The sequence below is a fragment of the Panthera pardus genome, unplaced genomic scaffold (genome assembly GCF_024362965.1).
Source record: "Panthera pardus isolate Hobbes unplaced genomic scaffold, ASM2436296v1 HiC_scaffold_27, whole genome shotgun sequence".
In the NCBI taxonomy this organism is placed as follows: domain Eukaryota; kingdom Metazoa; phylum Chordata; class Mammalia; order Carnivora; family Felidae; genus Panthera; species Panthera pardus.
The window spans coordinates 56,291,326-56,308,444 of NW_026526843.1; the positions used below are offsets into that span (position 1 = coordinate 56,291,326).

General features: G+C 36.1%; 1 protein-coding gene and 1 pseudogene across 2 annotated transcripts in view; one reads left to right on the plus strand and one right to left on the minus strand.

Annotated features, from left to right (window-relative positions):
- Positions 1-17,119, minus strand: part of LOC109255075 (uncharacterized) — a 443,355-nt gene that overhangs the window by 320,037 nt on the left and 106,199 nt on the right. Inside the window, exon 5 of one of the 2 annotated variants that reach the window (XM_053891448.1) lies at positions 8,586-8,624. The exons of the other annotated variant lie outside the window; for it this stretch is intronic. Within the exon in view, the coding sequence (XP_053747423.1) occupies positions 8,586-8,624 (39 nt within the window). The remainder of the gene's footprint in view (positions 1-8,585; positions 8,625-17,119) is intronic. 2 annotated transcript variants of the gene reach the window in all.
- On the plus strand, positions 540-8,447 carry LOC109255054 (natural resistance-associated macrophage protein 2-like; annotated as a pseudogene).

The window sequence follows — 17,119 nt, forward strand, 5'->3', positions numbered from 1 at the left end:
TACTGGAGTTGGTGCTAGCTCCGGGATGTGGAGTGGGTGCTGTGGGAGATACTGTCAGGTGCTTGCAGAGCTGAATGTTATTCTAAGAACTTGGGAATTCAGGCTTCCACTGTGGTGTTAGGTACTGATTAGAAGATGCCAGATGATGGGAGTGCCTGGGTGGCTCAGTCAGTTGAGCATCCAAGTCTTGGTTTCAGTTCAGGTCATGATCTCATGGTTTGTGAGTTTGAGCCCAGTCAGGCTCTGCACTGACAGTGAGAAGCCTGCTTTAGATTCTCTCTCCTCCTGCTGCATGCTCTCTCTCTCTCTCTCTCTCTCAAAAACAAACAAACAAACAAACAAACTTAAAAAAAAAAAGATGTCTGATGATGATGCTTCTGGAGACCATGGGGTGTCTGCCAGTCTTGGTATCCTCAGCCATGTCTACAATAATGTGTCTCTTCCCCCAGTCCACCAGGCACTCACAACAGTCATTCATCACCTACTTTGATGAGAAGATCACCATTCCTGAGGAATAGTATTCTTGTTTTAACTTTCATAAACTCTGCGCTTTCATGGGACCCAACTTTCTCATGAGTACTGCCTACTTGGATCCAGGAAACATTGAATCTGATTTGCAGTCTGGAGCAGTGGCTAGATTTAAGTTGTTCTGGTTCTTTCGTTGGCCACCATCATGGGACTCCTGCTCCAGCACCTTGCAGCTAGATTGAAAGTGGTCATGGGGTTGCTGAAGTGTGTCACCATCAGTATCTCACGGTCTTATAAATTATCCTATGGCTAATGGTGGAGTTGGCTATTTTTTGCTCAGATATGCAAGAAATTATTGAATCAGCCATTTCCATCAATCTTCTGTCTATAGGAAGGTATCCACTATGGGGTGGAGTTCTCATCACCATTGCAGATATCTTTGCATTTCTCTGGAAAAATATGGCTTATGGAAGCTATAAGCATTTTTTAGACTTTCTCATAACTATTATGGCCCTCACATTTGGATATATGTTACAGTTAAACCTAGCCAGAGCCAGGTACTCAAGGGCATATTCCTGCCCTCCTATTCAGGATCTCACCTCCCACAGATTGAGCAGGCTGTGGGCATCGTGAAAGCTGTCATCATGACACACAATATGTACCTGCATTCTGCCTTAGTCAAGTCCAGAAAGGTAAAATAAGCCAATAAGCATGAAGTTCAAGAAACTAATATGTACTTTTTCATTTAATCTTGCATTGCTCCCTTTGTTTCCTTTATTATCAACATCTTTGTTATCTCAGTCTTTGCTGAAGCATTTTTTGAAAAAAAAACAAAACTAAGTGGTTGCAGTCTGTAAAAATAACGGCAATCCCCACACTGCCCTTTTTCCTGATGATAACTCAACACTGGCTGTGGGCATCTATAAAGGGGGTGTTGTACTGGGATGTTACTTGGGCCTGCTGCACTATACATCTGGGCAGTGGGGATCCTGGCTGCAGGACAGAGCTCCATCATGACAGGAACCTATTTTGGCCAGTTCATCATGGAAGAATTCCTGAACCTAAAATGGTGACACTTTGCTTGAGTGATTCTGGCTCACTCTATTGCCATCATCCCCACTCTGCTTGCTGCCATCTTCCAAGATGCAGAGCATCTAACAAGGATGAAGGAGTACCCTACAATCCAGAAATTGCACTGCTAGGTATTTACTCAAAGAATACAAAAATGCTAATTCAAAGGGATACATATACCCTGATGATTTAGCAGCATTATCTATAATAGCCAAATTATGGAAACAGCCCAAGTGTTTATATACATACATATACTGTGGAATATTACTTATAGCCCAAGTGTATATATACATACATACATACGCTGTGGAATATTACTAGTCATAAAAAAGAATGAAATCTTGCCATTTGCCGTGATATGGATTGAGCTAGAGAATATTATGCCAAGAAAAATAAGTCAGAGAAAGACAAATACCATATGATTTTACTCATATATGGAATTTAAGAAATAAAAGAAATGAACACGGTGGGGGAAAGAGAAACAAACCAATTAACCGAGTATTAACTATAGAGAACAAATTGAGGGTTACTTGAGGGGAGGTGGGCTGCTGGATGGGCTAAAGACGTGACAGGTATTAAGGAGGGCACTTGTGATGAGCACTGGGTGTTATACATAAATGATGAATCACTAAATTCTCTACCTGAAAGTAATATTACATTGTATGTTAACTAACTAGAATTTAAATAAAAATTTGGGCAACAATTTTAAAAAATAACAAAGTTGAAACCAGTCCTCTCACAACTAAAAAAGAAAACAAAAAGAATATCTGAAATCAAATCTGTAATCCCATGATATCACCAGCCTGGAGTTTACAACAATAGTTCAACTAATAGGAAAACTGATATGTTTTATGCAGTGAGAAAAAAAAAAAAAACAAATGTGTATAACACTGCAAGATTTTGCTCCTTACTGCAATCTATGAATTTAAAGTTGAACTTACAACCTGTACAAATCTTCAAATTGGTAATGAGTTTGTATTTCCATGTGCAACAAGAATTTCATTTAATTCACCTCTCTCATTGACATTTGAAATACTTGTAAATTTTGTGACTCAGCCCTGTATCCTACATGCTTCAACATAGTAACAGGAATCATTCATTCATTTATTTACAGAAGCTAAGCTTATAAGTTATTTCTATATATAATGTGGAAGATGCATTCCTACTGTGCTTTAATCAAGATGCAGGCCTCAGTCAACCAACTCCAGTACTACTAAATCGCGATTTGGTTAGCAACTCCCTGGAAAAAATAGATAAGTATAATCCTTACAATGTGTGGCATGAATTGTCACACACAAATAGAAATAGTTACTAGGGAAGCATCATTATATATGAAGATGCTGGAAAGAAGCTACATCATTGGACTGTTGTAAAGATTCATTAAGACTGGTACACATAGTGTTTAAGATAGTGCCAGGTATATAGTAAACTTGTAATAAATGGTGCTAGTATACTGTGCTTGTTAAAACTTTTCTGCTCCATTTAGCCAACCAGATAGTTTTTAAAAGCCTGAAGTTCTTTTTAAGCTAGTTATTATAAAAATCACAACAGTAGTTGGTTAATAACTGACATAACTTCATAAAATTTACTACATACAAAATTTACTAACTTTATAAAATTTACTCTGTATTATTAGTATATTAGTCTATTAACTAATTAAATATGACATATATTTTATAAGTAAAATTAATGTCCATATGTAAATATAGTATGAATCTGTCATTAAAGAGAATTAAAAATTACAAAAAATAATAACTATTTAAAAATTTAAAAAACAAAAAAATAAATAAAAAATAAACAGATTCTTAATTATAGATACAATCTGATGGCTACCAGAGGAGAGGGGGGTGGGGAGAGATGTTAAGTAGATGATGCAGATTAAGGAGTGCACTTGTGATGAGTACTGGGTGATGCCTGGAGTTGTTGTTGAATCACTATATTGTAAACCTGAAACTAATATAAACTGTATGTTAACTAACTGAAATTAAAATAAAAAGTTTAAAAAAATCAATGGAAGTATTCTCTGGAAATCAATTGACTATATGGAATTTACAATGAAGAATACCATGCATTTAATTATTTTATTTTTATTTTAAATTATTTTTATTTTAAATATTATTTTCATGCCTGTTTTTCCAAACAATAGTTGAACATTTACTAACACAACACTGCTTCATAATTTCATTTTGCTTAGTCAATTTTCATTCATTCTGCTAAAACATTTAGACTTTATGTCTTTGTGGGAGGATGCGTTAAATGGGTGATGGGTACTAAGGAGGGCACGTTTTTGGGATGAGCACTGGGTGTCATATGTAAGAGATGGATCATTGGGTTCTACTCCTGAAGCCAAGTATGTTAATTAACTTGACTAGAAACAAAAAATAACAAAAAACAGTTAGACTTTAGTACATAGATGCAGAAAGCAGTAAATACAAAACCCCTGCCGTCTAAAATGGGCACAACATCCAAGGATAATAAGAATCTTGAATACTTTGACATGTGATGAAGGGAAAGGTAACGATGTTTCTTTTTTCTTCTCTGTTAAGTGTGGTGATAACGAAAACATGAGGGGAAAGAAATCTATAAAATGACTTTTTAAACAAAGCCCAACAGTAGTCTGTTCAGGCCTTAAGAATCAAGGGGTTAGGACTCTCTGTATTAGACCATAACCCTCCACAACTTCTATCCATAGAAATCCAAAGCATTACAGACACCTACAATGACACTCCAGGCTAGTCTTTTCTTTACATCCTTCCAGAAAAATTATAGACTTTCATTATCTCTCAAACACATGTAGTGCTCTCCAATCTCTGTTCCTTGCTCAAACTCTTTTTTTGTTATCTCTTGTATACCTAGGGGGACTTTGTCATCAATTCTGAATATACTTATCTGTATGTTCTAAGGCTTATTGTATTATTAAAAAAAAAAAAGACTCTTCATGGTCCAGTCAAATACCCACAAATTCATGTATTATTTATGTATGTTTATTCCTTCAGACAAATTCTTGCCCCTGTCTAAATGAGAAAAGTTAGGAAAGTATCTGTAAAGCATTTTGTAAGCCTGTACACACACACACACACACACACACACACACACACATGCACACACACATATGTATTTTGCAGATGGTAAAGCTTATATGTGTAAGCTGATAATATTATTGCTTTTATTGTTACCATCACAATTTTTCAAGATGGCCGGCCTCCTTTTCTTTTTATTCTTAACACCTGTTGTTTTTGACCAACAATAACAGGAGGATTTAATTGCCTGAAATAAAGTAGAAAAGTCAGGAATGCCGCAGAGTGCCTGAGTGATTCAGTCAGTTAAGTGTCTGACTTTGGTTCAGGTCACTATCTTGCAGTCCCTGAGTTCGAGCCCTGCATCAGGCTCTGTGCTGACAGCTCAGAGCCTGGAGCCTGCTTCAGATTCTATGTCTCCCTCTCTTTCTGCCCCTCCCCGCTTGAACTCTGTCTCTCTCTCTCTCTTTCTCTCTCTCAAAAATATGTAAACAGTAAAAAAAAATTTAAAAAGTCAGTAATGCTGAAAAATGAATTGGAGAACTAGCATTAAAGATAAGCCTTTATAAAAAAAAAGAGAAGCATCAAATTAACAAAGAACTTTTTAACACTTTAATTCATTTTTAGAAAGACAGATGTAAGCGGGGGAGGGGCAGAGAAAGAGGGAGACACCAAATCTGAAGCAGGCTCTGAAAAGACTGCAACATGGGGCTCCAACCCACGAACCACGAGATCATGACCTGAGCCAAAGTCTGCCACTTAACTAAGCCACCCAGGTGCCCCAACAAAGAAACTTTAATGGCAGATTTAGCAGTCTTATTTTAATCAGTTAGGTTTTTGCACAAGGTTGTGTTTTAGGATAATGCCAAAGAAAGATTATTATGGATAAACTTTGTAGTGTGGATTGGAACAGAGAGCCAGGAGACTGTGAGTTAGAGCCAATACTACTATGGAGAAGGAGGAGAAGGAGAATAAGGAGGAGGAGGAAGAAGAGGAGGAGGAGAAAGAGGAGGAGGAGGAGGAGAAGAAGAGGGGGTGCCAGTGCCAATGGAGTGAAAAGAAGAGATGGAAGAAGGAGAGAAATAGCAACTACAGCTAATATTCAGCACTATATATAAAAACTAAAGCTAATTATCTCAGGTAATATTTACAACAATTTTAGCATTGTCGTGATCTCCATTTTTCAGATAAAACAAGAGAAGATCTGAGTCATTGAGTAATGTGTGCAACATCATAGCTAGTAATTTTTATCTGGAATGTAAACCTAGCCAGACTGACTCTAGAGCTTAAATTCTAAATCTGAAGTCTATATTCCAATTCTGAATAATTTAAAGATGGGATTTCTCCCAGGTGCCACACCCTCAACCAATTGAATGCATGTTCAATAGTGTGTCCTTGAGTTAAAAACACATAAAGGAACAATCTATAACAACCAGAAGTATCTGTAGATAAATGAACAGGATGGCCCAAGATAGGATTAACTGAAATAGCATTTTTTTTAATGCTAAGTGAAATAAGCCAGTCAGAGATAGACAAGTACCACATGATTTCATTCATATATGTAATTTAAGAAACAAAACAAACAAAGAAGAAAGAGACCAAAATCCCCCAGACTCTTTTAACTATAGAGAACAAACTGTTGGTTGCCAGAGGGGAGGTGGGTTGGGGGATGGGTGTTACAGGGAAGGGGATTAAAAGTACACCTATCGAGGGGCACCTGGGTGGCTCAGTTTGTTAAGCTTTCAACTTCAGCTCAGGTCATAATCTCGCAGTTTGTGAGTTTGAGCCCCGTGTCAAGTCTCTGTGCTGACAGTTCAAAGCCTGGAGACTTCTTCAGATTCTGTGTCTCCCTCTATCTCTGTCTCCCCCACTCATGCTGTCTCTTTCTCAAGAATAAATAAACATTAAAGAAAAATTAAAAGAAAAAAAGAGTACACTTAATGTGATTAGCACCAAGTAATGTATAGAATTGTTGAATCACTATGTTGTGTATTTGAAACTAATGTAACACTGTATGACAATTATAATCAAATTTAAAATAAATTAATTAAAAAAAGAAATAGCATTTTGGTAATATTTTACTTGAGAACTCTAAACTTGACAAAAGTTTTCAATTGTAAATATATTTGTCTCTTCCTATTGGGAGTTACTATAGACATTAAAAAAATATACTGTTATCCTATTGGGAGTTACTATAGACACTAAAAAAATATACTGTAGCAGCAGGTTGAAAATGATTGAAAACAGAAGATATATGAATCTCTCCAAATGTCAAAATTCATGACAGAGCTCATATCATTCCTCAAAAGTAATTAAACAGAGAACTTCTACAACTAGGCTATCTTCAAGATATCTGTCTGCTAATAAGGGATAATCAAATTTTCTAATTGAATGTTTACACATCCAATTTAATCCCACCAAGGATTTTAATGACATATTTTTAAAAATCCATAAATTATGAACTCATATATAAACAATCTATACTAAGATGATTGCCTAGAGGGGAATTTACAAAAGAATCTCTAAGTGTCCGTTTCAAACCTGCTGTTGCTAACCATATTTGTTTGTGTGTGGTGTGTATGTGTGTGTGCATGCATGTGTGAGAGAGAGAGAGCACTACTAAGTGAATTCCTGAAAATGTTCTCAGAAAATATGTTTAGCCCTCTACTTTGAAGGCCAATTGGGTAAGCAAGTGATTCTACTTCAACTAAATCTTTTGAATATATTAAATTGTGTACCTTGAGCCTGACTCCCTGGTGTGAAATGCCAAACTTGCAAAAGAAAATACACCTTATAAAGAATATATTTTCATATAGTAATTGTAGCTTTTCTAAGTTCTGTGACTATAAATTAAAAAACCAGTATCTCTTTGCTGAAATACATTCATGTTTTAATAGTCCTTCTGTGTATTCACTTACAAACTCTTCTCACTTGCAAAAACACATCTTTAAGACAATGGTAAATTACTTATAAAAAAATTTCCTGGTAAAGAGATATACTCCTTACAAAAAATGAACAAAAACAGAAAAAATTCCCACTATTTAGAAACTCTTGGGGCACGTGGGTGGCTCAGTCAGTTAAGTGTCGGATTTCTACTCAGGTCATGATCTCGTGGTCCGTGGGTTCCAGCCCCACACTGGCTCTGTGCTAACAGTTCAGAGCTTGGAGCTTACTTCGGATTTTGTGTCTCCCTCACTCTCTGTCCCTCCCCCCTCATGCTCTGTCTCTCTCTCCTTCAAAAATAAATAAACATTAAACAATTATCTAGGGGCGCCAGTGTGGCTTGGTTAAGCATCTGACTTTAGCTCAGGTCATGATTTCAGGGTTTGTGAGTTCCAACCCCATGTCGGGCTCTGTGATGACAGCTCAGAGCCTGAAGCCTCCTTCAGATTCTGTGTCTCCCTCTCTCTCTGCCCCTTCCCCACTTATTCTCTGTCTCTGTCTGTCAAAAATAAATAAATGTAAAATAAATAAATAAATAAATAAACAAATAAATTTAAAAAAAATTGTCTAGAAACTCATACTCTAGCAGAAACAAAAAATAACTTGGACATTATATAGCCATCTCTCTCTCTCTCTCTCTCTCTCTCTCTCTCTCTCTCACACACACACACACACACACACACACAGAGCTTAGACAATACAGAAGAGAAAGAAGGTGACAATATATTCAACTACCCTGACATCCAAAAGCCCAGAGCCAAAAAAGATCAGGTGCTAGAACTTTTACAGAAACAAAATTAAATAGTACCCAGGAAAAGTGAACCAATTAGTCATCCAGATGTTTCCAGCTGGATATTTGGTGTACGAGAAGAAAAGATCCCACTTGACTCACTTTTTCCCACATTGCAGGCAGCTCTTAATAGTAGCAATTCCAAAGCAATTCAGTAACTATACTTTGGACCATAAAATTATTAAATTGAGTACATTCTGTCTCATCATACTTAGGTTCTTAGTGTGAAGACAAATACTTTTTACTTAGTTCTCCTCAATATAATTTTGTTGCTGTTGTTACTATCATTTTCTTACCTGATATTCTCCTGGCATATCTTGCCTTTCAACTTTATTCTAAGAGGAAAAAAATCAAGATAATTTAGGAAGAATATACAGCCAAGGAAGAGGAAACTATATTTTAAAAAGAAGTTAAGCTGTTAAGAAAGCCAAGATAAATTGAACTATAATTAATGCACAATGAGCTTCAATTCTACTTCTGTGGGAATTAAGCTTAAATGCATTAAATACTAGTATTTTAGTGCAGTTATTTAATCATCTGCAAATTGTGTTTATATCCATCCAACATTTTTATATCTCACAGAATATTAATGTTTGGAGATACTTTGTAAAACAGCTCTTTAAGACAAAAGTTCTAACTTCTTAAACTTCTGGCATCTCTCCTATAAGATTATTGACCCTCCTTCTAAAGTAATAATGATGAATATTTAGTTTTCATCCCCATACCCTGAGAAAAACTTCACCTGAGTCTGAAGACTTGCACTCTTGGCAATTTCATTTCTCAGAAAAGAAAACCATGAAAGGAAGTTTCTCCGGTCCAAATTTTGAACAAAAAAGAGCTATTTAGAAGACCTAGAAGCCTTGGAAAAAAGTGACCATGTCTTCTCTTAATAAATTTTAATGAAGGAAGGGAATGGCGGGCATAGTCAGACACATGTCTTGCTATTAATAGAATGACATTTCCAAGCAGCTGTCCAAATAGTTCAAGTCCCCCATCACAACTGTAACTTACCTCAGAGTCAATATAAAAAATCAACCAGCTACCAATTCTTGAATTTAAATAACTATGAAAGAACTTGAGGAAATTCCTGCTCTTTAGAATACTTAAGTGATAAACCACCTAATGATAGTAATGTAATTTCCCTAACTTTTGGCTTACCATGCAATCAGCCAGTGTAGAACCAGATATCTGGTAAAACAGTTGTCCAGGAATTGGTTGTTTTTTCTTTTTTAAATTTTTTTAACATTTATTCATTTTTGAGACAGAGAGAGACAGAGCATGAATGGGGAGGGGCAGAGAGAGAGGGAGACACAGAATCGGAAGCAGGCTCCAGGCTCTGAGCCATCAGCCCAGAGCCTGACGCGGGGCTCGAACTCACAGACCGCGAGATCGTGACCTGAGCTGAAGTCGGACGCTCAACTGATGAGCCACCCAGGCGCCCCGGTTGTTTTTTTTTTAATATTACACATCCTTAGTACTTATATTTAATTTCTATTAATGGGGCTAGAAAAATGAGATTGTAGAAGAAAGACCAAAAGATAGGGTTATTTGGATTTCATGGCTTTATAAATACTTAAGCTTTTTATTGTAGAATGCTAAGGAATAAAAAGAAAGGGCAATGAGTTTTAATTGCAAATATATATTGATGGTAAGGCCTAACAAGAGCTGTAAAAATTAACAGATATGAAAATGAGCTGCATTGGCTTCCTTCACAGAACAGAGAGCCACCCATATTTCTCCGGGTAAAAAAGAAGAGCACTGAAAGGGAATTATTTGAACCATGAGTTTAGGTAAACTTCAATATAACTATAACATAAATAATGAAAAGAATATTTAAAAAGTGATAACGTTTTAGAACATAGAATTAGTTAGCCAGAACTATGATATCACAGAAAGTAGAGTAAGACTATGTCTAGTTTACACTCATAAGCAGACCCAGTTATTTTCATAACTGGGTATTTTTTCATTCCCAGTACAATTAAATTATTTTCATTATAATGTAATTTCCTCAAAATTTTCCATCCATTAACACATTGTTCTGGGGTACTTAGTAAATAAATTAATTGAAGGCTTTTTTCCTTCTATTTATGCTGTTCAGACCTATTGGAATCTAACTTCATTTTATTGGGAAAGAAGAAGAAATAAAGGACATTTTAATGAATAGTGTACACATGCCAGAAAGGTTTGTATTTCTGAGATGGGAGACAAAGATTTTTAAATCTTGTTCTTAGATAATCTCCAAAGAATTTCATTGCAGGTAAAATTAACTTGAATGAGTTAAGTAAGTCTTGAAGCCAAGAAATCAGTTACTGATCTTTCCTTCTGACTGCTGAACATTAAAACATCTGCTTTGTCATCATGTAAATCACATTCCATTCTGTTAACATGGTTACAACTAACCACCATTTGTTATAGCAATGTGGGACAAAGGAGCAACTGGACATATTTTGAAAGGAGGCTGTACAGTAATCTCTATATTTCCCGGGGATGAAGCAGGGAACAATAGCCTGAGTATCTTAAAAGACTGCTTGCCAGTCTAATGTTATTGTGTGCTTTATTTTGTAGTGTGCTTTATGAATTAGTTCCACCATGGAAGTATAGGTAGACATTTTTACATACTTCTACTCAATATTTAAGAGGAGTCATATAGGAAAATAAACTTTCAGAATGTCTAGTATTCTATTCCAAACTTCAAAGTACATGAGACTTTATATAAAATTGAGCAATAGTGGCATAATAATGCAACAGTGTTTTTCTTCTTTTTCTGAATTTCTCAGATACAAGAAAATATTCCATAAAATAAACGTTAACCCACACTTGATGACATTTTCTGTTCTGAAAAGTTGGATACAGGAAGTAACAACTTAGATTTCTTATAATAGAGTGATGGATTCTGCCCCATATTTAAGCATGAGCTACATAAACTAGCTAAATTCAGAAAAGAACACAGAAATAAATTAATTTTCCATATGATAAAGGATTGGATTATAATTTGTAATTTTTGAAATATGATTATCACCTTTCCTTCTATTTTTCTATTTTGAAAAATTTGTATGCTGATTATTCCCCAGTTACTATTTTTCTTGTAATAACGATCAATTGTAAATCTTCGTAAAGGCTTCCCAAACTCTTTAAATGGCACTGATAGTAATTATGGTGATCTGGGATACTAAGTGGACATATTGGAGAGCTATAGTTCAATTAATTCCTATTACTTGATTCCAAACACAAAAAATTCCCTACTCCTCTGAGGGATGCAAACCCTTGGAGTCACAGGGTTGAATTTCTACTTGTAATGACATTATCTTATGATAATTGTCAGTAATTATGTTCATATTAACTTAAACTTTAATTATATGAAATACAATTTTCATTTATTAAATGTTATTAAATCTCAATGATTACTTTTGACACATGTCCAAATTAATTTACTGTATCCACACTGTCAAATGCATACAAACACATGTATAAACATCTACTACATCAATAATCTCTTTCTTTCTTGATATTGTTCTTGCCTATTACTGTTCTTTGTAATTAGCTCAAAGAGAAGAGAAAGCCCAATTGCAAAAATAAATCTTTTAAAGAAAACTCCATGCTTTGATGACAAATCTGTTGAACATTTCCTCACTGCATGGCAATACACAGTTAAAAATATGTAATTATATGTTGGTATCTAACAACCAATGTTAACTTGTCTTTCCAAGAAAGAGGGACCTTCCTCCAGAGTCATAAAAGTCCTGCTGAGGTTTTTAAGAATACATGATACTACTTTCTTGACCAAGAAAAGATGAATACTGGTCAGTATAAAAATTCAAAACCTTTTTCTTCTTGTTTAGCTGATTTAAAAAATGAAAACTGGGAGGAAGAAGAGTTAAGATGGTGGAGAAGTAGGAGAACATTATACTTGCCTCATCCCTGAAACACAGCTAGCTAATTATCAAATCATTCTGAACACACAGGAAATCTATCTAAGGACTGAGAGAACAAACTGCACAACTGGAGGGAGAAAGGAGTCCACATTGTGGAAGCTAGAGGTACAGAGATGTGAGTTGGAGGAGAAAAGAATCATGGGTGCTGTTGAGGGGAGGGAGCCCTGTTCAGAGAGATAGGAGAGACAAAGAGAGAGAGAAAGCAGAATGCAGGGGATTGCACAAGAAAAACACATGCAAAAACTGTTGACTGAGAAAATGAGAAGGTCTGATGATCACCGTTTTTATAAGCAGCAGAGCTCAAAGTCTGTCAAGACCATCAGGCATAGTCGTACTCCTGTGGATAAGAAAGGCAGAGGTTCGGGATTGGACAGCATGCGCTGAGGATCTTCAGGTTGCGCTGAGAGATAATAGTTCTACCCTTCTTGGGGTATATTTGGGAGAGGTGGCACTACTTTTCAGGGAACAAAAGAGTTGACAGGTGCTATAGGGCTACCCCTTTCATTAGCATATGAGCAGAGATGCCTGCTGAGGGCAGCTAACCTGGATGGAAGCTTTTTGCTACACTTTACTGTGAAATCCAAGACCTTCCAGAATCATGCTGTGCCCTTCTGGAACAAACCTGCACTAATAACAGCAGGGTGAGACCCATGTCCAGAGGATCAGTTTGAGTCTGCACTGTGCCAGGAGCCTAAAATTTGGAGTTCTGAAAAACAGGCATGCACATGAGATAAAACACATAAGCATGCACTGCCATATGGCCAGATGGCTTGGACACAGAGTGAAGGCAGAGATCTGATGGAAGTCTAGGACATAAGAGGGGAGATTGTTCGTTCTTCTATGAGGGCTTCCTGAACAGGGGCTGGCACTCCTCTCCTCAGGGAAGAGATTGAAGCAATGTCATTTTTCACCCCTCCCATCATCACAGATGGACTTCAGGGAGCAACACATTGCATACAGTGGAGACTTGAGCGGCTTACACCAACACTGCTCTCCCCGTTCTCTGATGGTGCCTTTTTATTAGGCCAAGTGTGATTAAGCAACAGAACAGCAGCAAGCCCCCCCCCATAAGATTAGCACAACCTCCCCCCCACACACACCTCAGACACCAGATCTACTGATCATAGACTGCTGCAACACCTCAGCTATAGTGGAAATAGGACCAGGAACAGGCTTTACAATCACACAAAAGACAGAGACCTACACAAAATGCCAAGCTGGAGAAATTCATCCCAAAAGAAAGAACAAGAAGAGATCATAGCTAGGGAGTTAATCACAATATACATAAAGAATATGCCTAAACCAGAATTTAAAACAAGAATAATAAAGATATTACCTGGGCTTCAGAAAAGCATAGAAGAAACCAGAAAGACCCTTATCACAGAGGAAAAAAAAAACTAAAGACTAGTCAGATCGAAATAAAAAATGTTATAACTGAGATGTGAAATGAACTGGATGTAATGACCAGAAGGATGGAAGTAGCAGAAATATGAATAAGTAATATAGAAGATAAAATTATAGAAAATAAAGAAGCTGAAAATAAGAGGGAAAGAAAAATATTGGGTCATAAACATAGATTTAGGGAACTCAGCAACTACATATAGTGTCATAACATTTGTATCATAGGAGTCCCAGAAGAAGAGAGGGAAACAGGGAAGAAGGTTTATTTGAGAAAATTATAGCTGAAAACTTCCCTAATCTAGGGAAAGAAACATATATCCATATACAGAAGTCACAGAGAACTCCCATCAAAATCAACAAAAGCAGGCTGACACCAATACGTATCATCGGAAAACTTGCAATATAAAAAAACATAAGCAAAGAATCCTGAGAGTAGCAGTGGAAAAGAAATCCCAAAACTACAAGGGAATACAAATCAGGTTAGTAGCAGATCTCTCCACAGAAACCTGGCAGGCCAGAAGGGCATGATATATTCAATATGCTGAATGGGAAAGATATGCAGCCAAGAATACTTTATCCAGCAAGTCTGTCATTCAGAATAGGGGGAGAGATAGTTTCCCAGACAAGCAAAAACTAAAAGAGTTCATGAAAACTAAGCCAGCTCTGCAAGAAATACTAAATGGGACTCTTTGAGTGGGAAAGAAAAATAAAAGACAACAAATATTAGAAAGGAACAGAGAAAATCTCCAGAAACAATGACTTTACAGGTAATACAATCCACTAAATTAATATGTCTCAATAATTACTCTAAATGTAAATGGACTAAATGCTCCAAACAAAAGTGTTAGAATGGATAAAAAAACAAGACCCATCTATATTCAGCCTAAACCATACTCACTTTATTTTATTTCATTTTTTTAAAGAGAGAGAGGGAGCATGAGCAGGGGAAAGAGACAGAGGGAGAGTGAGAGTATCTTAAGCAAGCTCTACACTTTCATGGAGCTTGATGCAGGGCTCAATCCCACTACCCTGGGATCATGACTTGAGCTGAAATCAAGAGTCAGATTCTCAACCAACTGAGCCACCCAGCAGTCCCAGACTCATTTTTAGACCTAAAGATCCATGCAGATTGAGAGTGAGGGGATAGAAAACCATCTGCCATGCTAATGGACATCAAAAGAAAGGCAATGTGGCCAGACTTATTTTGAGAAACTAGATTTTAAACCAAAGACTGTAACTTTTAAACCAAATACTGAAGAAGAGCAGTGTATTATAATCTAGGGGTCTATCCAACAAGAGGCTTTAACAATTGTAAATATTTATGCCCACAACTTGAAAACACCCAAATATATAAACCAATTGATAACAAACATGAAGAAACTCATTGATAACAATAAAATAATAATAATAATGGACTTTAACACCCTACTCACAATGATGGACAGATCATCTAAGCAGAAACTCAACAAGGAAACAATGGCTTTGAATGACACATGGGGTCAGATGGACCTAACAGATATATTCAGAAAATTTCATTCTAAAGCAGCCCAATACACATTCTTTTTGAGAGCACATATTCTCCAGAAGAGATAACATACTGAGCCACAAATCAGGCCAAACGAGTTAAAAAAGATAGAGATAATACTGCACATATTTTCAGACCACAGTGATATGAACTTTAAGTCAACCACAAGAAAAAAATTTGGAAAGACTACAAGTACATGGAGGTTAAGGAACATCCACTAAATGAATGGGCTAACTAGGAAATTAAAGAATAAATTAATAAAAAATACATGGAAGCAAATGCAAATGAAAACAAGACAGTCTAAAACCTTTGGACTGCAGCAAAGATGGCCATAAAAGGGGAAGTATATAGCAATACAGGTCTAACTCAAGAAGCAAGAAAAGTCTCAAATATACAAACTAACGTTACACCTAAAGGAAGTAGAAAAAAGAACAGCAAATAAATCCTAAAGCCAGCAGAGTACAGGAAATAATAATGATTAGAGCGGAAATAAATGATGTAGAAAAAAAATTCATTAGAACAGATCAACAAAATTAAAAACTAGTTCTTTGAAAGAATTAATACAATTTATAAACCCCTAGCCAGACTTATCAAAAAGAAAAGAGAAAAAACCCAAATAAATAAAATCACAAATGAAAGGGGAGAAATCACAACCAACACAGCAGAAATAAAAACAATAAGAGAATATTATATGCCAATAAAATGGGCAATCTGGAAGAAATGGACAAATTCCTAGAAACATATACACTACCAAAACTGAAACAGGAAGAAATGGAAAAGTTGAACAGACCCATAACCAGTAAAGAAATTGAATCAGTAATCAAAAATCTCCCAAAAAACACAAGTCTAGAGCCATATGGATTCCCAGGGGAATTCTACCAGATGTATAAAAAAAGAGTTAATACCTATTCTTCTCAAACTCTTACAAAAAATAGAAATGGAAGGAAAACTTCCAAACTCATTCTATGAGGCCAGCATTACCTTGATTCAAAAACCAGAAAAAGGCCCCAGTAAAGAAGAATTACAGGCTAATATCCCTGATGAACATGGATGCAAACATTCTTAACAAAATATGAGCAAACTGAAAACAACATTACATTGAAAGAATTATTCACCACAATCAAGTGGGATTTATTTCTGGGTTGAAGGGGTGGTTCAATATTTACAAATCAATTAGTGAGACACATCACATTAATAAAAGAAAGGATAAGAAACATATGACCCTGTCAATAGATGCAGAAAAATCATTTGACAAAATACAGCATCCATTCTTGATAGAAACCCTCAACAAAGAAGGGATATTAGGAACTCATTTCAACATCATAAAGAACAATATAAAGACCCACAGTTAATTTTGTCCTCAATGGGGAAAAACAGAATTTTCTTTTATGGTCAGGAAAAAGACAGGGATGTCCACTCTCACCATTTTTATTTAACACGGTCCTCTAAGTTCTAGCCTCAGCAATCAGACAACAACAACAACAAAAGTAAAAGGCATCCGGATGGGCAAGGAAGAAGTCCAACTTTCACTATTCACACATTACATGATACTCTGTCAAAACCAGAAATATTCCACGAAAACACTGTTAGTACTAATACACAAATTGAGCAGAATTGCAGGATACAAAAGCAACATACAGAAATCTGTTGCATTTCTATACAACAATAATGAAGCAGCAGAAAGAGAAATCAAGGAATTGATCCAATTAACAATTACAGCAAAAACCTTAATAATACCTTGAAATAACCTAGCCAAGGAGGTAAAAAGATCTGTACTCTGAAAACTATAGAACACTTATTTTTTTAAGTTTATTTATTTTTGAGAGAAACAGAGACAACATGAGCCAGGGAGGGGCAGAGAGAGAGGGAGAGAGAGCTCTGTCAGTGCAGAGCCTGATGTGGGGCTCAAACTCACAAAACTGTGAGATCATGACCTGAGCTGAAACCAAGAATTGGACGCTTAAACAACTGA